This window comes from Conger conger, chromosome 14 (genome assembly GCF_963514075.1).
Source record: "Conger conger chromosome 14, fConCon1.1, whole genome shotgun sequence".
NCBI classification, from domain to species: Eukaryota; Metazoa; Chordata; class Actinopteri; order Anguilliformes; family Congridae; genus Conger; species Conger conger.
Window position 1 is genome coordinate 25,896,599 of NC_083773.1, and position 22,456 is coordinate 25,919,054.

At 39.6% G+C, this 22,456-nt stretch overlaps 1 protein-coding gene across 2 annotated transcripts in view; it reads left to right on the forward strand.

Annotated features, from left to right (window-relative positions):
* Nucleotides 1-22,456, forward strand: part of LOC133109904 (cadherin-4-like) — a 310,425-nt gene that overhangs the window by 243,689 nt on the left and 44,280 nt on the right. For both annotated transcript variants that reach the window (XM_061219646.1, XM_061219645.1), the window contains exon 5: nucleotides 1,007-1,183. In XM_061219646.1, the coding sequence (XP_061075630.1) occupies nucleotides 1,007-1,183 (177 nt within the window). The remainder of the gene's footprint in view (nucleotides 1-1,006; nucleotides 1,184-22,456) is intronic.

Here is a 22,456-nt window from a genome sequence, read left to right on the forward strand (position 1 = left end):
GGTTAATCTCCCCCACTTCAGTGTCTGGAATTACAGTAGGACCAGTGCTACAGGCGTAACCCCACCCCTCTTTGCTTAGCCTGTTATTGATTTGTAAATCCTGAGATGATATTAAATAATTACTGGAAGTATTAAAGCCAAAGTGTCCAACTGTTATTCATTTATTAGCTAGTCTTGTTTTGGTCTTCTAGATTCTACTGTGAGCCCATTGGGAATATTCTGTCACATATTTCCCTAGCAGTAGCCACGAGGTATACACAAAGATTAACTATAAAAATAAGATGCCAAACTGAAGAAATAATATATCAAAACTCAAGAATGTTGGAACTCCTCCACAGTACATACAAGAACAGGAAGTCCTCAGGCAAAGTACGAGGGAACACAAAGTACATAGCCTGTCAGTTGATGAATGCTCGATGATAACAGGCATTATAGAGGCTTTGCATTATGAATTCTGTCCCTGCCTCTCTTGAACTGTAAATTGTGCAACTGCTCTTTACTATAGCTTTAGTGACTAGAACCTCCTTAGTTAAGCTAGAAATTAATGCAGTATGCATAGTCTCTGCCGTGTGATAAACAATCTCTGGCTTCACCATTTAAACCCTGAAATAAAGCAGTGAATTGTTGGATGTCAGACAAAGCAGAAGCTCTCCTGTTTAAAGCAAAATGCAGCTAATCCATCCTAAAGCATGATTCGAGCTTTATCATGTGGTAGCTCCTTGCCACTGACTGGTCCTTGCGTAATTTGCTGTAGTTATGTACTCAATGCACTTACATTGGTGACTGTATTTTTTACTTTGGTGTACTGTATTGAAATTAAGGTGGGCGGTATGATTGGTTTTGTGGGGACAGTCAGTGCAGTGTTCAGTCCCCCACGCAAAGTCCCATGGGGTTTGCTCCACCTGGTCTAACTTTTAACACATTGGGAGAAAACACAACAAAACTGCCGATATGCTATGCTGCCTGGGTTGTTTTAATTTATTTCTGTATTATGTCATGTTCCTAGACTACAGGGAAGGAAGGAGATTCCACGGAGCCCAAGCCCCAACCTAGCATCATCAAGTTTCCTTGGAAACAACAGCAGAGCCCCAGTGTTCCAAGGAGGCAGAAACGGGACTGGGTCATCCCACCAATCAACGTGCCTGAAAACTCCAGAGGACCCTTCCCCCAGATGCTCGTCAGGGTGAGTGGCATCATAGGGGAGACATCACAGTGTTAACTGTGTCAATGAGCATATCCAGGACAACTGTCCAAATGATCCTGGGATACAAACAGAATGGTTAATGTTACAAGGGCATGGGTACAGACAGATATTCTGTAGGCTTACCAGATATGGAGCTCAAAATTCTGAAACTTTCAAGCTATGCCTATTTTCTGTTGAAGCCACCATAAAATCCATATGTCATGAATATTAATGTTGGGGTATGATCAAGAACAGAACAGTAGCAGTGTTCTGTCCTTTTGCATGCTGCTTCCAAAATATTTTCATAGCAAAAATGAAATGAGGAATGTATGAACGGATCATCCGGATGCTTCATGGAATATCCTGAACAGAGTAGACAGGATCAGAAGTCAGACAGCTATAGCTAAAACCTGCTCAGATATACTGCAAGTGTATGGTAAAATCCATTTACGGTATAACCATGCAAGTTCCTAACCATGATCCTTCAGAGCAACACTTCATTACATCGTACGGAAATTGAAACAAAGACTAAGTGATAAATAACAAAACATGAGACTTCCCCAATGGGCCCTGTTTTCTGATGAGACAGAGGGTATAGGGAGAACAGTGAGGGGATGATTCAGCAGCTCTGATATTTGCAGCTAGTCATAGTGCTGTATTTGCTTATGCAAACCGTGTGTGCATGTGTATGTGATCATGTGTATACATACAGTATATAATTAACATTAATGTCATTATATGCTATGAATTAATGTCTGAGTTAATCAGGCTTAGCTTTATTTTCCCATAATTCCTGTGCAGTGCCACAGAGCACACCAGGCAGCAGGGCTGGGTTTTCTCACTCCTGTGGAAACCTCAAATCATCACAGTACGTATATAAAAGTAAGCACTGATTAAGGCCTGGATTAAATGAGCATTAGTCCTTAGATTCGATTTAAACTATAAAACCAGTTCTGGTGAAGTTCAAACTTAGCTTAGAGAAAAAAATGTTTTGAAAGGTGTTTATTTATAAGTCAGAGCTTAGCATCTTGTCAATTGCTGATGGAATCTGGTCCATTATTTTTGTAGCGTTATAATTTTAACAGGTAATTAGCCTTGGTGAGCAGAACTTGCAGAGGTGAACCCATAGCTGTTTTCCCTTTCAGTTTGCTTTCTAGATTTCCACACTTTCTTTCCAGAGTAAGTCATCCTGTAATTCGCAGAATAATCAATACACAGCCATTTGCCTGCAAGATAATAATAAAACAAATGCATTGGAGGCCAGCAATGATATGCACTCGGGAAGAAACAAACAAAGATAAACACTTAAACTGTTTTGGCTTTTTTGAAGTGGACTGGTGGCTCATGGCTTATTCATACCAAGGGTGCAGTACGCGCTGCATAGTGTGTGTCAGTTAGGGATGCGCGGGGTACACGGGGTGCTTTCAGCAATCTGCTTCCTTTTGCTGTGGCTTTCATCGAAAGCTGCTTTCAGGCTCAATGGCTTGTGACATTTTTCATGAATCCTTGAGTGATATTTGCTCCTGAGTTGGTCAGCATGGTCAGATTGTAACTATAGAACATTTCTGTTTGGTGAGTGTACAGGTGCATCAGATGTAGCAGGCGTTGAAAATGTGTTTTCGTTGGTAAGATGTCTGACGCCGTACATAGTGTGGGTGAGTCTGAGGCCTCAGAGAACCCCCGCCACCCCTTCCTCCATGCAGACTCCATTCCCCTGTTCTCAGCTGAGATCCCTTCACTATCTGGAACCATCTCTTTCCCCTGTCTGAATGAAGTAAAAAAAACAAAGGAAACCAGACTGAAAGGAAACTCTCCCCTAAAAATATATTTACGTATGGTTTCACACTACACAGTCACCCTTAGCATCCATCCATCCATCCATCCATTATCTTAACCCACTTATCCTGAACAGGGTCGCAGGGGGGCTGGAGCCTATCCCAGCATACATTGGGCAAAAGACAGGAATTACACCCTGGACAGGTCGCCAGTCCATCGCAGGGCACACACACCATTCACTTACACACTCATACCCACAGGCAATTTAGACTCTCTAATCAGCCTAACCTGCATGTCTTTGGACTGTGGGAGGAAACCGGAGTACCCAGAGGAAATCCAGGAGTTTCATTTTATTTTATGAAGTCAAAGTTTTTCCATGTTTTTTTTATCAAATGAGCTTGATGGCTGGCTGAACTCATATTCACCCAATATCTTATAATATATTTGTCCTGAGACTGTTTGGAACTATAGTCCGGATACATTACTTTCACTTTAACTCACAATTCAATGCAGGCGATATAATTTTGCTTCACAAACACAGTTTGATGTGGTCAGCAATCTACAAAATGTACTCTCCAAGTTCTGTTTCTGATGAAAGAAACTGCCACTTGCATTTAACAGTCAGTCAAAATAAAGGATAAATGACTGAATAAAGGCCTTTATCTGTTCATATTGCGCTTATTTTACATCCAATATAAAACAAAATGAGAAAGAAGATAACTCATACCATAACAAATTGCTTGTCTGCTAAACTGAAACTTTGGCAAGCTGTAAAAATAACTAAAGGGAAAAAGCATGTGAAATGAGATAAAGAAGTAAGACACCAGAGACTTTGTTATGGAGCTTTTTAAATTCTAAACAAAATTCTGCATTGAGAGCGATGATAACAGAGTGTTCAATTTGTCGCGTGGAACCGCAATTTGATTGCTTAGCCTAGCTCATAAAAACATCCATCAAATGAGGAGGGAGGTGGTATCTATCTTCGCAGTTCTCTTTTTAAATATTTAGTCATCATCTTTATTTGGCTGTTAAAGACAAAACATTTAGATTTTGATTTGATTTTGGGCAAGTGATGGTGCAGTGGGTAGCACGGATGGTGCAGTGGGTAGCACTGCCGTCTCACAGCAACGAGGTCCTGGGTTTGAATCCTTGTCGGCCGGGGCCTCTCTGTGCAGAGTTTGCATGTTCTCCTCGTGCTTGCGTGGGTTTCCTCCGGGTACTCCGGGTACTATGAGTGTGTGAGTGAATGGTGTGTGTGCCCTGCGATGGACTGGCGACCTGTCCAGGGTGTATTCCTGCCTTTCGCCCAATGTATGCTGGGATAGGCTCCAGCCCCCCTGTGACCCTGTTCAGGATAAGCGGGTAAAGATAATGGATGGATGGATGGATGGAGTTTTACTGGATCACATGCAATTCAAGGAGGAACAAACTGGCATCAGTTATTCAATGCCCTGGCAGAGAGGCACTTAACCAGGCTCCAGTGAGATGGGTCTTATATAACCAACAGCATAGGTTGCCAGGAGATGGCTCTTATGGGTTCCCTTCATGGAGCAAAGAAAATAAATATCAAAGAATATTACATGTTCTCTGCTTTTTGTGGGTTTAATAGCTGGCCTTGTTGAGTGTCAATACAAAGATCCAAGGAACAGGATTATAGCGAGCAAATTGATTCATATTTCACAAATGGCAAGTGTTTTGCCATCCATTTTACTGGCAGGTCATTTGCTTGCAGTGCAACTAGCTTCTGTGTTGTCATTTTACGACACTGCCCCTTTCACATTGTAGCTAGTGTGTGATTACGAGTAATGATACCCTTCCCATTGGAAGTGGCAGTATCGTGAAATGGATTGTTACGAGAGTACTCAGGAGTGTGGCCAGGAACAAAAACTGTCCGTTATGTCCTTTAAATTTGGCCTTGTTGAACTTGATATCATTGGATTACTATAGTTTAAGTCCTGTTCTGATTCAAATACACAGGATATGATGTTAAGAATCCCTTGTCCAAATAGGTGCGCACTTGCTTGAGAATGCCTTGGTGTTGAGAGTGGCAGTGAGTTGACATGATAAGATTGAAAGGTGCACCCTCCTTCCTTGATGTTTCATTGATTAGCCCACTAGGTCTCAGGAGGGCTCAATGGTGAAGGATCTCCCCCGTCATGTCTTGCTGATGTCTTGATGTTATTTTGGAGACAAAATTTGGTATTTTCCTCATTTTAAGCCATAACCTGTGGGTGCTTTTTTCTACAACCTCTGAAGCCACCTTGATAGTTTTCTGCAGCGTCTGACCATGGATCCCAAGCGACTTTAGCAGCCTGGTGGTGGAGGCAGTGTTGCCTTCTTGACGTGATGTTGCCCTTCGGCTGCCAGCGCCACACAGTGAAGTTTCTTCCATTCCTGTGGCTTGTCCACTGCATCCTCCCATGGTACAGTCAGTACCACAATGTAGACGGTCTGCAGGCCAGAGTTGGACCAGAGTGCTTGGTCTGGTCTGAGGTTGGTTGTTGTAATCTCTGGTGGGAATTGTTGGTCACTGGCCAATGTCTAACTAACATTTTCCAGTCACATGCTGTGTTCCACTGCCTTGACTTTTGGCAGAGTATTTTTCCCCCTTCATTAATGACAGCTATTGGTCTTAAGTGGTTTGATATTCTGGGAGGTAAGGTTTTGGCGGTTATCTGCTTGCTCTGAAGAACTGAGGCCAGACTTTGTTAAGGCCCTGCCTCCAAGTGTATCTTCATTGTGTGAGGCTGGTCATGATGTGCCTGAGGGTTACTTATTTTAGACATGGGGGTCTTGTTGGATCTTCACCCGACCACTGGTGGAGATTTGTTGGTCGCAAATCCTCTGATGATAGTTTTCTATAACTTCTAGCATGGGCATGTGTTATAACCCCCAAAGATTCTCCCATTCATGTTTCATATGAAAAACTAAATAAATGTGTGCTTTGATGCTGGCTCTGGAGAGCTGTTAATCTTCATTAAGTTCCATGTAACAAGCCCATCAGTTTTCTTTTGAGCTGGTGATTTGTAGAAGAGTCTGTTCTGACAACTGTGGCCAAGTTGATAATGTGGTCTCATGTTCCTGTCTGCCTATTATCACCCACATTTGGGCACAAATGCAGACGTTCACACACACGCACACACGCGCACCGAATACAATTCAGATATTGAGCAAAAGGAAAAAATGAGAGGCAGAATGAGTGTGAGTGGGGGAAGAAAGGGACATGGCTTGGTAAATGGTTGTCATTTATATAGCACCTTTATCCAAAGCGCTGTACAATTGATGCTTCTCTTTCACCCATTCATACATGGTAAATGCTAAATAGACTCATTATTTTGGTCTGTTGTCATTTTGTCTGACTAGTAAAGTCATCATTTTGTCATTGGATTTTCAATCAAAGGATTTTTACAAGGTTAATATCCACTTTAGCATTGGACATTTGACAGCTCATTTGAGTATTGAGTGTCAGACCCTAAGACACTCTTCGTCTAGGACAATGCTAAAACAATACAATAGTATTCTGCTCTTCTTTCATATTGCTGCCAATTTATCTCAAATACAATTTCCTCTCAATAAAATTCCTTACCTCCACAACTGAAGTGATACTATTTCTTTGCCAATGGAGACATTATATAATATGGAGAATATTTTCAATTCCTGACCATGGCAGACTTGGCACAGAGAGGTACATGTTTGGCGTGAGGCTTTAGCACATACTAATGCAAATTAATATGCATTTCTTGGAATTAGAAGCAAATAAACAGCTGTACTTTATCGACATATAATATTATATCAGTCTCATCTATGTGCAGTAGTGTGGAAAAGTCTTAGGCTCTCTAAATTTCCTTTATAAACATTTGGCCTTTTCTGCATTACTGTGTCAGTAGAAAAGATCAAATTTGCGCTTTCCAAACATAAATTTTCCAAATTTTACAATGATTCAATCTTACAGAGAATTTTTGTTAAATAAAGTAAAATATTACATAATAGTGCACTCAGATAAAAATCAAGATAATTGATGCAGTTTTAAGGGTGAAGGGTGGTCACAACAAATATTGATTTTGTTTTTAACTGTTTTTTACTGGGGAGTAGACTGTGTCTACTCCTAAAACTGTCTAATAACGTGACCTTGGCAACAGTAATTACATAAACTTTTGCCAAGTGTACAAATATTGTAATTAATGTAAGAACCATGGGAAAACATAGTTGAAACAGATCCATGCATTCAGTGGAACAATTTAACAAACTACTACCGTAACATTACCTTTAGCAATATGTAACAATATGCTGATACGTATTAGTTCCTTGTGTAATTACAATGTTGTTACACTTGTGTACCTCATCATGTCGACAAGTATTGTCTCGCAGTTCTGGAGAAAAGTGGCTTGTGCCTGTACTAGTTGTGTGTGTGAGCGAAGCTCTTGTGTGATCAGGGAAACAAACACCATGCTATGTGAAAAACATATTTGTCCTGTGAAGTGTAGGCTTGGGGATTACCAAAATCACTATTTCCAGAGGCCTAGATCCCCACAAAAGAAACACCTCTCTGTTGCCAGCAAGCAGTATAATGCTCTCTGTCTGTGGGATCACCTGGTCTCAGATGAACGTCTCCTGCTGATGCAACAGCTTTTCAACCTCAGCTTCCTTTTCCAACCTCTGATGGATTTTCTTTCACGTTGTTTGTGTTTCTGTGTGAGTACCAGAAGTGATTTGTTAGAGAGAGAGAGACTGCAGTGATAGTATGGCATGTTTGTGTGAGTGCTAGAAGTGATTTGTAACAGAGAGATTAAGAGAGAGAGAGAGAGATAGAGAGAGAGAGAGAGAGATAGTATGTTGGGTCTGTGTGTCAGTAGGGTGTGTCTGTATTTCTGTATGTGCCCCTGTGCAAATATAGGGCTGTGTATTCATGGCTGTGTATATAATTGTGTGTGCCTGTGTGTGTGTGTGTGTGTTTCTTCACAAGATAGAACTCTGAGAGTAGTCCAACAGGGGTACCCCCCCCACCCACCTCCCCATGGAAGCACAACCAAGGAACTAAATGGGGGTAAGGGGTTACCTCTTCTAATGGCAGCGTATGATTGTTGTGCACACATAGGGCCAGTTTCACAGACACAGATTAAGCCTAGTCCTAGACAAAATTCAATTCTGAATGGAGATTCTCCACAAAATGTAATTTACAGGACTAAGCTGAACCTGTGCCTGTGAAACCGGCCCATCGTGTGTCAGAAAGAGCATTACAATGTCTGTGCAAAGGCAGTAAATGCATTTGGTACTACTGGTGCTTCCACAAATCTCTGGATCTCTCTGGATCTCCCCCTGGGCCTGAGAGAACACTTTGGTACCTGGCTCCTCTCTATCTCTCTCTTTCACTCACTGCCAAAACCCTGTGGCTAACTCTGCTACTGCATCCTCCTGTAGCCTTCCTTCCTCTGTACATATTTTAGCACCAAGCAGGATGACCACATTGATCCATCTGCACACACACGGAGGGAAAAATGAAAAGGTTTTAGCAAAGGTAAGTAACAAAAGGACTGAAAAACAGTCGTTGAAAAGAAGCCAGTTTGGAAACCGTGTGTCGAGCCCTAGCCGAGGCTATATGAGTTCTGCTTTCCACTTCCCACGGCTCCGCTGGGAACCATGGCTGTTTTGGGCTGAAGGCTTTATGGCCGTAGATGGCCACTAAATTGTGTGGAATTAATGTAGGGATTCAGATAGCTGGAGGGAAAAAATAAAATGAAAAGGCCCTTTATGGGTAGGGGACAACTCCTAAGAGCCGTCTTGGAATATTCTGGGTCAAAGCCTTGGATTTGAGAGTAAACGATATCGGAGGCCTTGTGAATTACTGAGCTTATAGTCTCCAGAACTCGGCCTAGTTTCTCTTCAGACTGGAGTTTGTTGTAGGTGGTTGGAACTCACTCGCTTTTGTTCTTCCTGTCTCATGCTTTGCCAAGAATGAAAATGCCAAATTTACTGGATTTCATTCAACTTTACTGCTCTAAAATAATACACAAGAGAGGCAAGATGCTGCTCATTTTTTAATAATGTACAAGGTACAAAAAAAGAGACATTACATTACATTACATTAGACACATTTTATTGATAGAGCCATTGGGTTTTGATTGATTCATTGATTCAATGATTGAATGATTGGTTGTCTGAAACCAAAGCCTCCTATCCTGTTGCAATATTTTTTTGTAATGTAACCACTGAATAGCTAATATAATTTTATTGGTTGATTTTATTTAGTTGTTTACTCTCAGCTGTGCTTCTCTAGTAATTCAATACTAATTATCAAACATCTAATTATGTCAAGAATATACGTACAAAAAATGGATTGCACTGAAAATCTAAAACCACTTTCCATTGTTACATTATTCCATTATTAATTTCTTTCTGTGTCACAATTCATGCACTAAGGAGATTTCCAGGCATAATTATCATAATTAATATAATTATCCTCTATAGGGAACATGTATGTTTTGGCTGGGAGAGGATGTACAATCACAACATATATTTGAATAAGTAAATATACACAACATATGGGACAAAATATATATTTTTGACTCAGTTCAGTTACATTGAAGTGATAACACCGACCACTCTCTTGGAAATGTAAAGCAGCATCTGAAAGGTAGCTTCTTGAACTCAGAAAGCGAAAAGTGATTGCCATGATCCAAGAAAGAGTACGCCTTATTGAGTACCTGATGTTCTCTCCCCTGATAACGCTTTCAATTGCTTGCTTGGCGTACTTAATTTGCATTACTGCTTAAATGATGTTTCATATACTGTATACTTACTGGTGTGGGAATGCTGTTAGCCCAGTCTGGCACTATTAGTCACATAAATCAGGTGAAAGCACTTATGTTCTCTTACACTTATCCAGAATGACATACAATGTATCTGCTAAATGAATATGGCACAAATGTTTTGTCATACAGACTGTGGAAAAACAACATCAGCTTAACTAGCTATACAACTAGGCCCGATGCCCAGAGCAAGTATTCTGGCAAAGGCAGAGGCACAAAGATACATTTGTAAAATGAATGTTTATTTCTAGGTCAATGTAACACTTTGTGGGAATTTTCGAAATCATTGGGATTTCTATCCATCAATCCAAGTACCAGAAAACTACTGAGAAATATCAACACTGTATTCTGTCTGGGTCATGAATTTATAAATTGTATTATCTACATTTCTACACTCACTGAGACCTGTACACCAGTTTGTTAATGCAAATATTTAATCAGCCAATCATGTGGTATGCAGAAGAGCATGTCTGAACACACAACACATCAACCTCTTAAGTGGATATGCTACAGTAGCAAAAGACCAAAAAGTAAAAAAAAAAAAAAAGTCTATTAAATACCTAATAAAGTGCTCACTGACTGTACATTACCACTGAGTCGTGCTATACCCGATAATTCCTCATTTCTGGGTGAGTCATGCAGTACTAGACTTTTTAAATGATGATAAATATGACATTGAACCTGCCTCTTCTCATTTGTTTTCTGCTTTAAGTAATTTAAGCTATTTCATTGTACAGAGACAAATATTTAGACTCTGACAATGATGTCACATTAATAAAAATAATTCTTTGGAAATGGTTCAGTTTTATGATTTGAGATATTAAGTTGTTCAGAGACATATTGAAGAGGTCTGTTTCCTGGTCAATCAAGTGATATTCTCTGTGGCTCAGTAGTTCCTTTTCTAGTCATTATTATTCCCGCTCCATGATTTGTGAGCCAAACTAGAATGAATCCCTTGTAAAATGACAGCACATTTCCAATTAATGTCATTGAATAAGTGCTTTCTCAACTTCAAATACAGATGAGAGCAAAACCAGAGTCATGTTATTTGTGCATTCAAAGATAATTTGACACCAAGATCTGTTTTAAAACAATTGTTCTTTGACAACTGAGACACAGCCTTGTGTAAGCTAATGCTGCAGAGGAAATTAAACTTTCCATGACTCCTTCCTCAAAAGCATCTTCAAAAGGCAGGTCTGATGGCTGACACGTCATGTTTTGCAACTAATAACCTGACTTGTTTGTATGAACTGCAATTTGGCCGTATGGGTTTTTTAATTTTCATTAATACTTTAACAAATTAGTCATTAATAGGACATTTGCAGGTGCTGGGTAATAAGCAGCAACTGCTCTCTGTACTTTTCTTTGTGGAACTGCCCATTAATATTTTCAGTGCAATTTCCACTTTTCAGATTTAACTGTAACTGTCAGCAAATGTAATGTACATTTGCGAGTGAATTGAGACAAGTGCACTTTTCCAATTGGCTAATTACAGTTACTTCTAAAATGAAAGTTGAATATTAGCAGTAATGACTGAAGTACAGAGAGCTTTTATTGTTCATTTATGCACCTTCTCTCCATACATGTCCATGAGTAACACAAAACGATCGTTTAAATCATGCCAAATCATAAAAAGCAAAAAAGAGGAGTTCTGGTGGTAATGCGAATGCTCTCGCCAGTTAATTTTGTTGAACATTTCATTTTAATGTCCTTAACATGTACCATATTCATAAGAAAACCAATACATTTCTGCATTTACGCGGCTTGATTATTGAAGAAATTAAGAAAGCAAGGTGCCTTCTGCAAAGCTAGATAAAGAAAATGAAAACAGGTAGATTCTGAGGAAGGGAGGAAATAAAGGACAAGACTGTGTGCGATACACTCAGTGAGCATTTTATTAGGTACACCTGTACACCAGCTTGCCAATGCAAATATTTACTTTGCCAATCATGTGGCAGCAACTAAATGCATAAAAGCATTGTCTAACACCAATGATTGTTGGTGTTAGACAGGGTGGTCTCTCAGAGTATCTCAGTATCTCCTGGGATTTTCATGCACAACAGTCTCTAGAGTTTGCAAAGAATGATGCGAAAAACAAACATTCAGTGAGCAGCAGTTCTGCAGGGAGAAATGTGTTGTTAATGAGAGAGGTCAGTGGAGATTAGCCAGACTGGTCGAAGGTGACAGTAACGTAAATAACCACACATTACAACAATCGTCTCTGAACACACAATGCGTCAAACCTATAAGTGGATAGGCTACTGCAGCAGATGACCATTAAGTCTAAAAAATAAGTCTAATGAATACCTAATAAAGTGCTCACTGTATATGATCCTTAGTTTCTGGACACCACTAACACAGTGTTTTATCCTTATATGTACTTACCTCACTATTGCTCCATTTGGTCACTGTCACATCCATTTTCCTTAAATGATATTTAACAGGCGCCAGTACAAAAGGTTCATATTTAACGGTATGATTAGATTAGACAACCATTATAATATGCCATAAATTAGCAGGTTGTGTTTGTATTGACTTACCTTTTTACCCAGTCAAGGGTATCATGGCAAAATAGTATTACTCTAGCCACTCAGTAAATTAGCTGTGAACTCTATGTGTGTATAACATTTTTTTGACCTGCAGTATCCAGTGAAAGACACAGAAGAAGTAAGAATACGAAGGTTGGAAAAGGAAATAATAGTATCGATATAAGCTCCTGGGCACAAAATTGAATTCAATGTGTGCAATTGTGGTTGTGACATTTAAAAGAAAAGTCAAACAAAGAATACAATTCCAAGTTATTGGCTTGTTCTCTTTTTGGGGTCACATCTTGGAAAGTGCAAAGTTGAAATAGATGCTTGTCAGAAAATGATTGAATCCATAGCCCTTTATTTTACCACTTGGCATTGAGCGACGCACGTTGAGTATAAGGAAAGTAATGCAGGATAACACACAATGCCTTGTAATCCCCAATTAAAATTGCAAGACCGACTCACATTGCAATCTAATTGATGCCAATTTCTAAAATCAGTTTAATTAACATCATTGCCTTCTGTTTGTATTGGGAGAAGAGTATTTGTCTTATTGTGTGATACCTACATCCTATTTCAAATCCTTATTTTCATCTTTGTCTAGTCTCTTTGTCCATTTTTCTGATTAGAAAAAGTAGCAAAATTTTATGTTATAATAGATGACATTTTTTACTGCTTAAAATCCTGGTTCTCTTTATAGGGTGGCTGTCATAGCTTGTATTTTAAAATTGTTATCACTTTATATAGCTAGATATTTGCTGAAGCAATTCAGGTTAAATACCTTGCTCATGGGTATAATGACAATGCTCCCATGGGACTCAAACCAGCAAACTTTGAGATTAGAAACCCAATGGCTTAACCACCTTGTCAAAAGGCCAGCCATTTATGTTGTACCTTTCATTGTTGGAATTTAGTAGTTCCAACTTAAACTACCCGAAAGAAACAGTTTCTCCCTCTCTGATAGCACTTGATAGATAGATGTACAGTATGTATCCCTCTGATAGAGGTGTAGCCAGGTGACCTAGAGATTCAAAGATTATCTAGCACCGGTCTAGCTGCAGGCCAGATACTGAAACAGAGCTGAAACCAAACCGACACAGGCAGGCGGTGTGATGTGATCCACTTCCTCTAGAGTCCTGGCTGCCTTCTCTTCATTATATCAGATACTCAATACCCCCACTAGCATAGCGCAACTCGCTTTCACCACTGTGTCCTGTCATAAATGGTATTCCGAACAGGAGCACAGATACAGGACAGGTGAGTGAGCGAGAGGTACAGACAGACAGAAAAGAGCAGCAATAGCACAACTCTTTCTTCTCTTGCTTCAGCCTGTAGGAACAGCTACCACGGCTTAGCTCTAATTATGCACACTACATTCATCCTACCAAGAGAGGGCCCATTGTCACTGTTATTATGAAAAGCCATTGGTATTGACATAAAGAAATAATTCAGCTGACTCTGGGGGCCAATATCTAATGGAAGCATGTGGCTCTTATCACACTGGAATGATGCACTATTCTTCCCCCTGCTATACGTGGAAAGGGATTTTTTCCCAGTGTTACTGGCAGAAGAATGTTGGCTTGATTTGGTGTGGTATTCACTTGAACTTATTTTCTTTAAAAATGTCATACTAATTGAATTTGTAATTTTGCTATCCTTTTTAACAAAATGGAAAACAAAATTGGAACAGTCACCATACAGTCTATACATGCCTAGGCTACAGTCTGCACCTCTGACCCTTAACCCCACATTGCTCCAGGGGGGATTGTCCCCTGCTTAGCCTAATCAAATGTAACGTGCTTTGGATAAAAGTGACCGAAAAAGAATTGTAATGTAATATGTTGGATTATTTTGAGGAGTGCTCATATCCTTCAAAATGGGAATTGGTTAGAAAGCCCAATGGTGCATCGTGGGATCGGATATTATCATAGTACAATGGTGCCTTACAGGATTATACTAAAATACTATATTACTATGCCATTGGCAACCCATTAAGCAGCATTGAGTTTCATTTTTTCTGCATGTGGAAGTGAGAGTTGAATTCTCTCCTCATATTCTATTTCCCACATTTGCCTGGTGAACATACGGAACAATCAAACCATGTCTTTATCGCCACAGTATTTCTCATGAAATATCTATTTTGAGACTGAGGGCAGGACACATGCAGGTAGTCTATCACTTCAAATATTCAGACACCTCAATGTGGATCAAGTTTGAGGGCTTTCTCAATAGATGGCTTCAGCGGAACCTGTCCCCTGGCTGTCCCTGTCGTCAAATGGGTTTAATTCTACTGAATCTGCTCCAGTAAAGTTTTTTTAAGCCCAGCCCATCCCCTTCCACCCTTTCGATCATTATTGCTCAGGTTTTAAAAGTCTTCTATTTAAGTTTAAAGAGGGATAATTGCATATTAAGTTCAACAAAAGCTCCTGTGAATGAAGCAATTTCCTGGTTTTAGTCCCGTATATCTGCAGCTGTCGTTTTCTCCCTCACTATCTGTCTCGTCTTTTCTTTAACCGTTATTTCCTTGTCGGCTAATTCTCTCAGCGTCTTTCACATTGGATTAAAAACCCAGAGGAGAGAAGGAAATTGATCTTCAAGCTGACAATGCATTAGGTGAGCATAGCCCAGTTCAGTTTGTCAATGAATGGATTTCCGTGAGAGAAATGGGGAAGCAATTTGTAGAGGTAGAAATCTGTTGTACAGAACATCATTTTCCCTAAACTGTCAAAAAATATAAATAATAATTTTACGTATACAGTGAGCTCCGTAATGTTTGCGGCAAATACAATTTTTCCTTTATTTGGCTCTGTACTCTACAATTTGATTTGTAAATAAACAGTTAGCATTTTTGGCATTTTTATACACTTCTAGCATGCAGAAATGACAGAAATGTTTATACATAACCCCCAATTTCAATGTACCATAACATTTGGGACATATTAACATTATGTAAATAAAAGTATTCATGTTTAATACTTTCTTGCATAGCTTTTGCATGACTGGTCAAGTCTGTGACCCATAGACAGCACCAGGTGATTCTCTGTCAGGCATGTGCTGCAGCCATGTCCTAGTTGTTTCAGGGGCTAGTTACCAAATCATGCTCATTGGGGTTCAGATCAGGTGTCTGACTTGGCCAGTGAAGAATTATCCACTATTTGCCTTTAAAAAAACTAATTTGTTGCAGTATGTTTGGCATCATCGTCTTGCTGTAGGATGAGGCATCACCCATGAGTAATGAGGTATTTGCTTAAAATTAAGCAGATAGAATGCATACACATCACACTTCAGAATTCATTCTGCTCCGGCTGTCAGCAGTTACATCAACACTGAAGACAAATGAGCCAGTACCTGTGGCAGCCATACATGCTATTAGCTTCTTGCCATCACTCTATTAGTGAATTTCTGTGTGTGTGTGTGTGTGTGTGTGTGTGTGTGTGTCTGTCTGTCTGTCTGTCTGTCTGTCTGTCTGTCTGTCTGTCTGTCTGTCTGTCTGTCTGTCTGTCTGTCTGTCTGTCTGTCTGTCTGTCTGTCTGTCTGTCTGTCTGTCTGTCTGTCTGTCTGTCTGTCCGTCCGTGTGTGTGTTTATGTGTGCACCTTTGGATGCAGGCATATGTGAAATATTCAAAACAAAAAAAAAAAGCTTGTGAGACATTACAGTCCTGACAGCCTCTATAGAAGCGTGTACCGGATCAAACCGGAACAACACTGAAAGTTTTGTGAGGCGGAAATAATTTTGTACAATTTTGTTGTAGCTGTCTGAAAACAAAGGGAACAGAACAAGTAAGAGGAAGAAAAAGGCAGTGCCTCACAGGGGGAGATTAGAATGCTTGTGTCGCAGTGAGTCTGTGGGTCGAGCTGGAATTCTGTCAGAGAGAGGTACAACCCGAAATGCACCTGTTACGTAGGTGTCCTGTGATAATGCACACTTTGTACTGAACTGCCAGTCAGATGCTAAGCCTGGCTTCTGAATCCTCACTCGCCGATGCTTAAATATATTCCATTCAATTTTGTTTTGTTTTATTTCTGAGACCCAATGTCTAATCCCTGCTTTTGGCAGTAGGGTTTTCTTGGGTAAAAGTGTTTAATGTGGCGAAACTGTATGCCTAATTTGCTGTTTACTGCTGTGAAATAAACCTTTACAGCCAGCTGGGGTTCAAGTTACCGTGGCCTTTTTAATTTTTAATTCCTGCTAATTTGTTTATTTTCTTGTTCCTTGCTTATGCATTCATTATTTATGTAACTGTTAATCTCCATTGACCCATGTTCATTAATTCATCACGCTAGTTAAGGGACTTCTCTATATGTTGCCATCTTGTGAGTGTTGGGTCATTGTATGTAAATGGTGTGTTGGGTTCAAGTGTTCAGGTGAAGCTTGCTGTCAACTGGCATGTTGGAGAAACATGAATCATGTTTAATGTGAAATAAATATGGAATAAATGTGAAATAAACACTTTACATGACACATTTACATGACACATTAGTCAAGTCCTTTGACACAGTCCTAATTGATAGAATTGATTGGCTGTGCTGTATGTGTACATAGTATGGCTGTGTGCATTATAAGTATGTACCCTATTTTTCTGTGTGTGTGTGTGTGTGAGGGCGCACGCGCGCGTGTGCATATTTGCATTTGTGTGTGTGTGTGTGTGTGTGTGAGTGCATGTGTGGGCATATGTGCATTTGTGTGTGTGTGTGTGTGTGTGTGCTCATGTGTGTGTGTATGTGTGTGCATATGTGCATTTGTGTGTGTGTGTGTGTCTATGTGTGTGTGCATGCTTGTATGTGTGTGTGTGTGTGCGTGTGTGGGCATATGTGCAGTCGTGTGTGTGTGTGTGTGTGTGTGTGTGTGTGTGTGAGTGCCTGCTCATGTGTGCGCATATATGCGTTTGTGTGTGTGTGTGTGTGCGTTTATGTGTGTGTGTGTGTGCATGCTTCTGTGTGTGTGTGCACATACACTTGCGTGTGTTGTAGCTGTGCATTCCCGCAGCTCCACCATTCATTATGATGTTCAGGTTTACTCTCATACTGTTCGGCAGGTGTAGGAGTCAGGATGAGGCGAAGGGCCATTCTCCCTGTAAGAATGCTCTCTTCCTCACTCCCAACATTATGCTGTAATGAGCGGCCGCTGCATTCATAGCTTATTTGCTCTCCGTCAGCTTTTCGGGTCACATCGCATCAGAGATTCAGAGAGACACTGTTCGTTAGGCTTCTCAGAAAGGATAAGGTTCAAGAGCTCTGGCTGCTGATTAGTCACCAGCCCACACACTGGTATGCCTCCTTATAGGTAATGCACTGACTCAGTGTTTTGTAGTGGTAAAATGTCACTGCTGTCAGACACATGCCTTTTTCGCTGGGAAAGATTGCTCAGAAAGCTCTTAATCCAGAATGGAAGAGGGGTGAAGTTCTCTGAGAACTTTGGCTTATGGTGGATCTCAGCCCAGGAAATAGCCGGTCTGCTAGCCATGCCCACTCCATAACATGCGATAAACAGGCTGCTCATACATGCTGTATGTCTGCTGTGCACCTGTGCCTTCCCTCTATTCCTGACCTCACTAAGATGGAGGACCATGCACATCTGCTTCTGCTGCCTTCTACTCCTCTTGTCTTCTCTCATGGTTGACTGAGTGTTTTATTGAATGCTGCATGACTGGAGGTATGTTTGGGCCAAAAGGAATTTAAAATAGTACGTTTTTTTTTTTTTTCACAAGCTACACTACTATAAGATCCCATATCTGACAAGCATATCCATATGTCAGCCTTATTGACTTTTCATGGAGTGGACAGCTCAACAGCTTAACTTCTGTATCAATGTACAGTGCATTAACTGCAGGGCATATGACAGGGCATCAGACACGCATGCAATATTGTGTCTTAAATACAGTTTCTGGTGTTATGAGCACATTCAGATGAATTATACATTTGCATCCATCATTCACTGAAGAAAGGGTTTCCATGAACATTACCGATCTTAATTTGTAAAAGAAAAAGAAAAAAAAAAAGATACCAATATGACAAACAAAGCTGAAAAATGTATTTATTTAGTTTTACTGGTACAAGATTAATGTTGAAGTGATGGAAATGAATTAGTTGCTCAAATAAATCGTTGTTTATGTGCTAGAATAATGAAATTATAATTGAGTAATTATACTTGAACAAATTGTCAAGAAACGTAAAATCCTAATCAATTTCGAAATCAAATACACTCAGTGACAACATTGTTATGTATTTATTATTAGACTTATTTTTTTGACTTATTGGTCTTCTGATACTGAAGCCTATCCCCTTCAAGGTTGGATGTGTTGTGTGCTCTGAGATGCACTTCTGCATACCACTGAATTATTTGAGATATTGTTGCCTTTCCTGTCTACTGGAACCAGTCTGGCCCTTCTCCTCTGACCTCTCTCATTAATAAGGCATTTTTGCCCGCAGAACTTCTGCTTACTTGATGTTTTTTGTTCTCTGAAACTCTAGAAGCTGCTATGAAAAACCAGTTCTCCATAATCATAAAATCATCTGACAAAAACAATCATTCCACAGCCAAAGTCAAAGTCAGCATGTCTTCCCCATTCTGATATTTGGTCTGAACAACAACTGAATGACATTGTCTGCATGTTTTATGCATTGAGTTGCTGCCACATGATTGGCTGATTAGAAATGTATATTAGCGTGCTGGTGTACAGTACAGGTGTACATGCTACTGAACTGAGGAATCTGACCACATTTTGAGGTTATTTTTTGCCTGTTTTTTGACCACACTATAAGGTTATCTCCATCTCCGTGCCTCTCCCCTCTGAGGCAATGCCTTGTAGTTTCTAAATTACAATACAATTTATGTAGCATAGCATCTCACTCCCTCTGTTCCTTTTGTTTTCAGACAGCTACAAATTGTACAAAATCTTCCTCTCTCAAAACTTTCCTGCATGTTTCACATTGCCAATTATGCTGCCTTTGGCAAAATCTGGTTCAGTTATTCCATAAATTGTTAAAGTCTTTCCAAAGGTAAAAACAAATACCAGGGGGTGTCTTTTTAAACAGAGTCAAGAAGGGCTTTCAGGACCTTGCATGTGTGTGTGTGTGTGTGTGTGTGTGTGTGTGAAAGAGAGAGAGAGAGAGAGAGAGAGAGAGAGAGAGAGAGTGCAGTTGCATAGCTCAGTTTTGCAGACTCCCTCTCCCCGCTGGCTGTTGTGTTTTGCTTCATCTCCAGCAAAAGCAACAAGACTGCAAAACTCTGTGACCCCAGTTCCCCTCTCTCCGGGGAGTCTCTCTCTTTCTCTCCCTTTCACCCCCTCTCCCTCTCTCCCTCACTCCCCCCTTTCTTACTCTCCTCTCTCAGCATGGGCAGAGAAATTCAGGCAAATACAGTATTATCCAAGATGCTCATTTGTTGCAGCGCATAAAACATGGCTTGGAAAAGGATCTTAACAGTTCTTATTATGCTTTATTTTTCCGCTTTGAACTTCTCCTCTCTCCTTGGCCCTCCTATGTAAAAATTTTTGTCATGATTTATTTCATTAAAATATGTCATTATACTGTAGGTTGCTTGTATTTTGACTCCTCTATATTCAGTTGCGGTCTATGTCTGTAAGAAAAGTTCATTGTGGTGGTGCGTTTGAGAATTTTAAACTCTGTCAAACGAAATATAGAATTAAACAAGAATTACCAGAAATGTAAGCTATTTCACTGTCCCCAATTAAATGAAGTAAAATTGATGTGGGATGTTGAAATGAAAGAGTGCAAAGGAGACAGGATTTAATTCAGCTCAGTTCTGTCAGAAGTGCTCTCTCTTGTTCTCCCAGGAGAGGCAAATGGCATGATAATTCCTCATTTGATTCAGTGCACTGTGCGTCAACGAAGGTAGCTTAGCTCGCTGATAAGATCTCCAGTGGGAGCAGACAAGTTGTCAGTAACGAAGGAACCAGCTCTGATCTGACTACAAATAGGTCATTTAGCCAGTGTGGGGTCTGAGGCCAGAGATGAGCCTGTGGCTCCTTGTCTCCCTGCTTCTTTCCCCGTTTGTCTTCATCTCTAACAAGGGCAGAGCTTTGCAAAAAAAACAAAACATAAAAGCAGTATCCGCTTTTATTATTAACACTCCACAAAATGACTCGATTTATCATCCACTGCCCAGAGGGAGACCAATGATTCAGAGAATCTGAGCTTTGTCATTCAGTGAATTTATTGATTTTAAAAAGCACCTTTCCAAGAGATGCTTCAAGGCAAAATATGAAATATTTTCTAATATTTAACAGCAGGAAACAACGGATCTTCTGACACTTTGTGGCATACATGTGGCAAATAAATCAAAATATTATGGCCATGTTTGCATTTGATATGTCCTATGGGAGGTCTGTAGTATGCTGGATTACTCTAAAAATACTGAACATTTTCAGTATAGTTTGCATTTTCTCCTAACAAATTCAACACTGTGTATCAATAGATTAAATTTTCTTCATATACAGTACACACACACACCCCCACATACACACATATCTAAATATGTGTGCTTTTATAAATTGTGGATTACAAATATATTCACTCCGTCTACGTTGTTACATTTTATTATGCCACAAAAGATTTCAAAATGTAATCATTAAGCATTTGTTTTTATTTAAACTCTTATCCACTCTGCCCCCTTGTGGTTGAGTCTTTGACATCTCAAATTATTGTTGCGTTTATATTTATATCATACAAAACCGCAAGACCAATGCCAGTTGTTAAAAAGACTCCCTGCTAGTGGGAACAGCAATTTAGATTCTTATCAGTCTCTTATTTGCAATGCAGGGCAATAAAACAGCAAACTCCCCCATGCCAGGCTTACGGTTTACAACACTGACAATAAAACACATTATAACAATTCTTGATAGCATTTCTTTATGTCAAGAAAATAATGTTACAATATAAGAACAAAAATAGAAATTAGCATTATACAAAGTTGTAAAAACACTTTTTTTTTTTCTTTTTTTTTCTTAGCTCACTTTTTAGTTCACAGGCTGACATATTTCCGGTTTCGGAGAATTACAAGTTTGTTTTGCAAATAATTAGATACAGACATATTTATGGAATCAAATATCCCACCTGGTTATAAAGCTACGACTGTTTTCTGACTAACATTGAAGTTTATTTCGTAATCCGTTCAACCATTTTCGAGAACTATACCTTGCTGGGACTACACCTAAGCAAATGCCATCTTGTACTACTTGTTATTTTTGCGTAAATGCATTACTAGGTCATTCAGTACCTAACTAATGTCAAACATGGTAAGCTTCTTGTACGGGGTTTCTTATCCTTTCCAACAGGGTATAATGTGTCATATTCAGGTGACAGACTGTTTAGGAACATTGCTGCCTTTGCATAGCAGAATGAATATACAGACATGAGTAATTACAGGATTTGGACTTGATATAGATGTCACACTGTAATTGTACTGGCTAACAGGCTCTGGTTAACCAAATTTTGAAATAAAGTTGCATTTTAAATGTAATTCAGATTTGTTAGAAACTGTTTGAGTTATCCTTTTTGGAGAGCTTTTTTGAACACTTTGGGCATGCTTTATCTCTTATATCTCTTATATACGTGAATAAAACGCATATGAAGGTTAATTATCTTTACATTTTGTATTAAAAAATCTGTTTTAATAGAAGAATAAGCTTTTCTTATCATTCATGAGTCTGGACAAAAAGATATGCAGATATATTTGGAGAGATTTGGGGACACCGGAGTGCAGTTTTGGGAAAACCCATGTGGAATTGGAATACCTTTCGATATCTTTACCGTATTTTGTACACATTAAGATGTATTCACAGTGCACCATATCATCACAGTTGAATGAAATTTGTGTGATTTTTTAAAAATTTATAGAAACAGATGTGAATTGGTGAATGTGAAAGAACCTCCCATTTGGTGTCTGTTAAATGATTGTTATAGTCTGATCTAAATAATCTATATTAAAAAAAGACTGAATGAATGAAATAATGATAGATAAAATGGGCACATTTCTTTTATTACATAGTGATATCCCCAGTAGCAGAGCAGGTGGAGGTGCAGTCGGTGCAGAGTGAGTGGAGGTGCACCCATATGAGCAGTCGTGGAGGGCCGCCCGAGTACCCCAGCGTAGTCTCTTAATTAACCTAATTCATCAAAAAATGTTTGATGACTGTTGA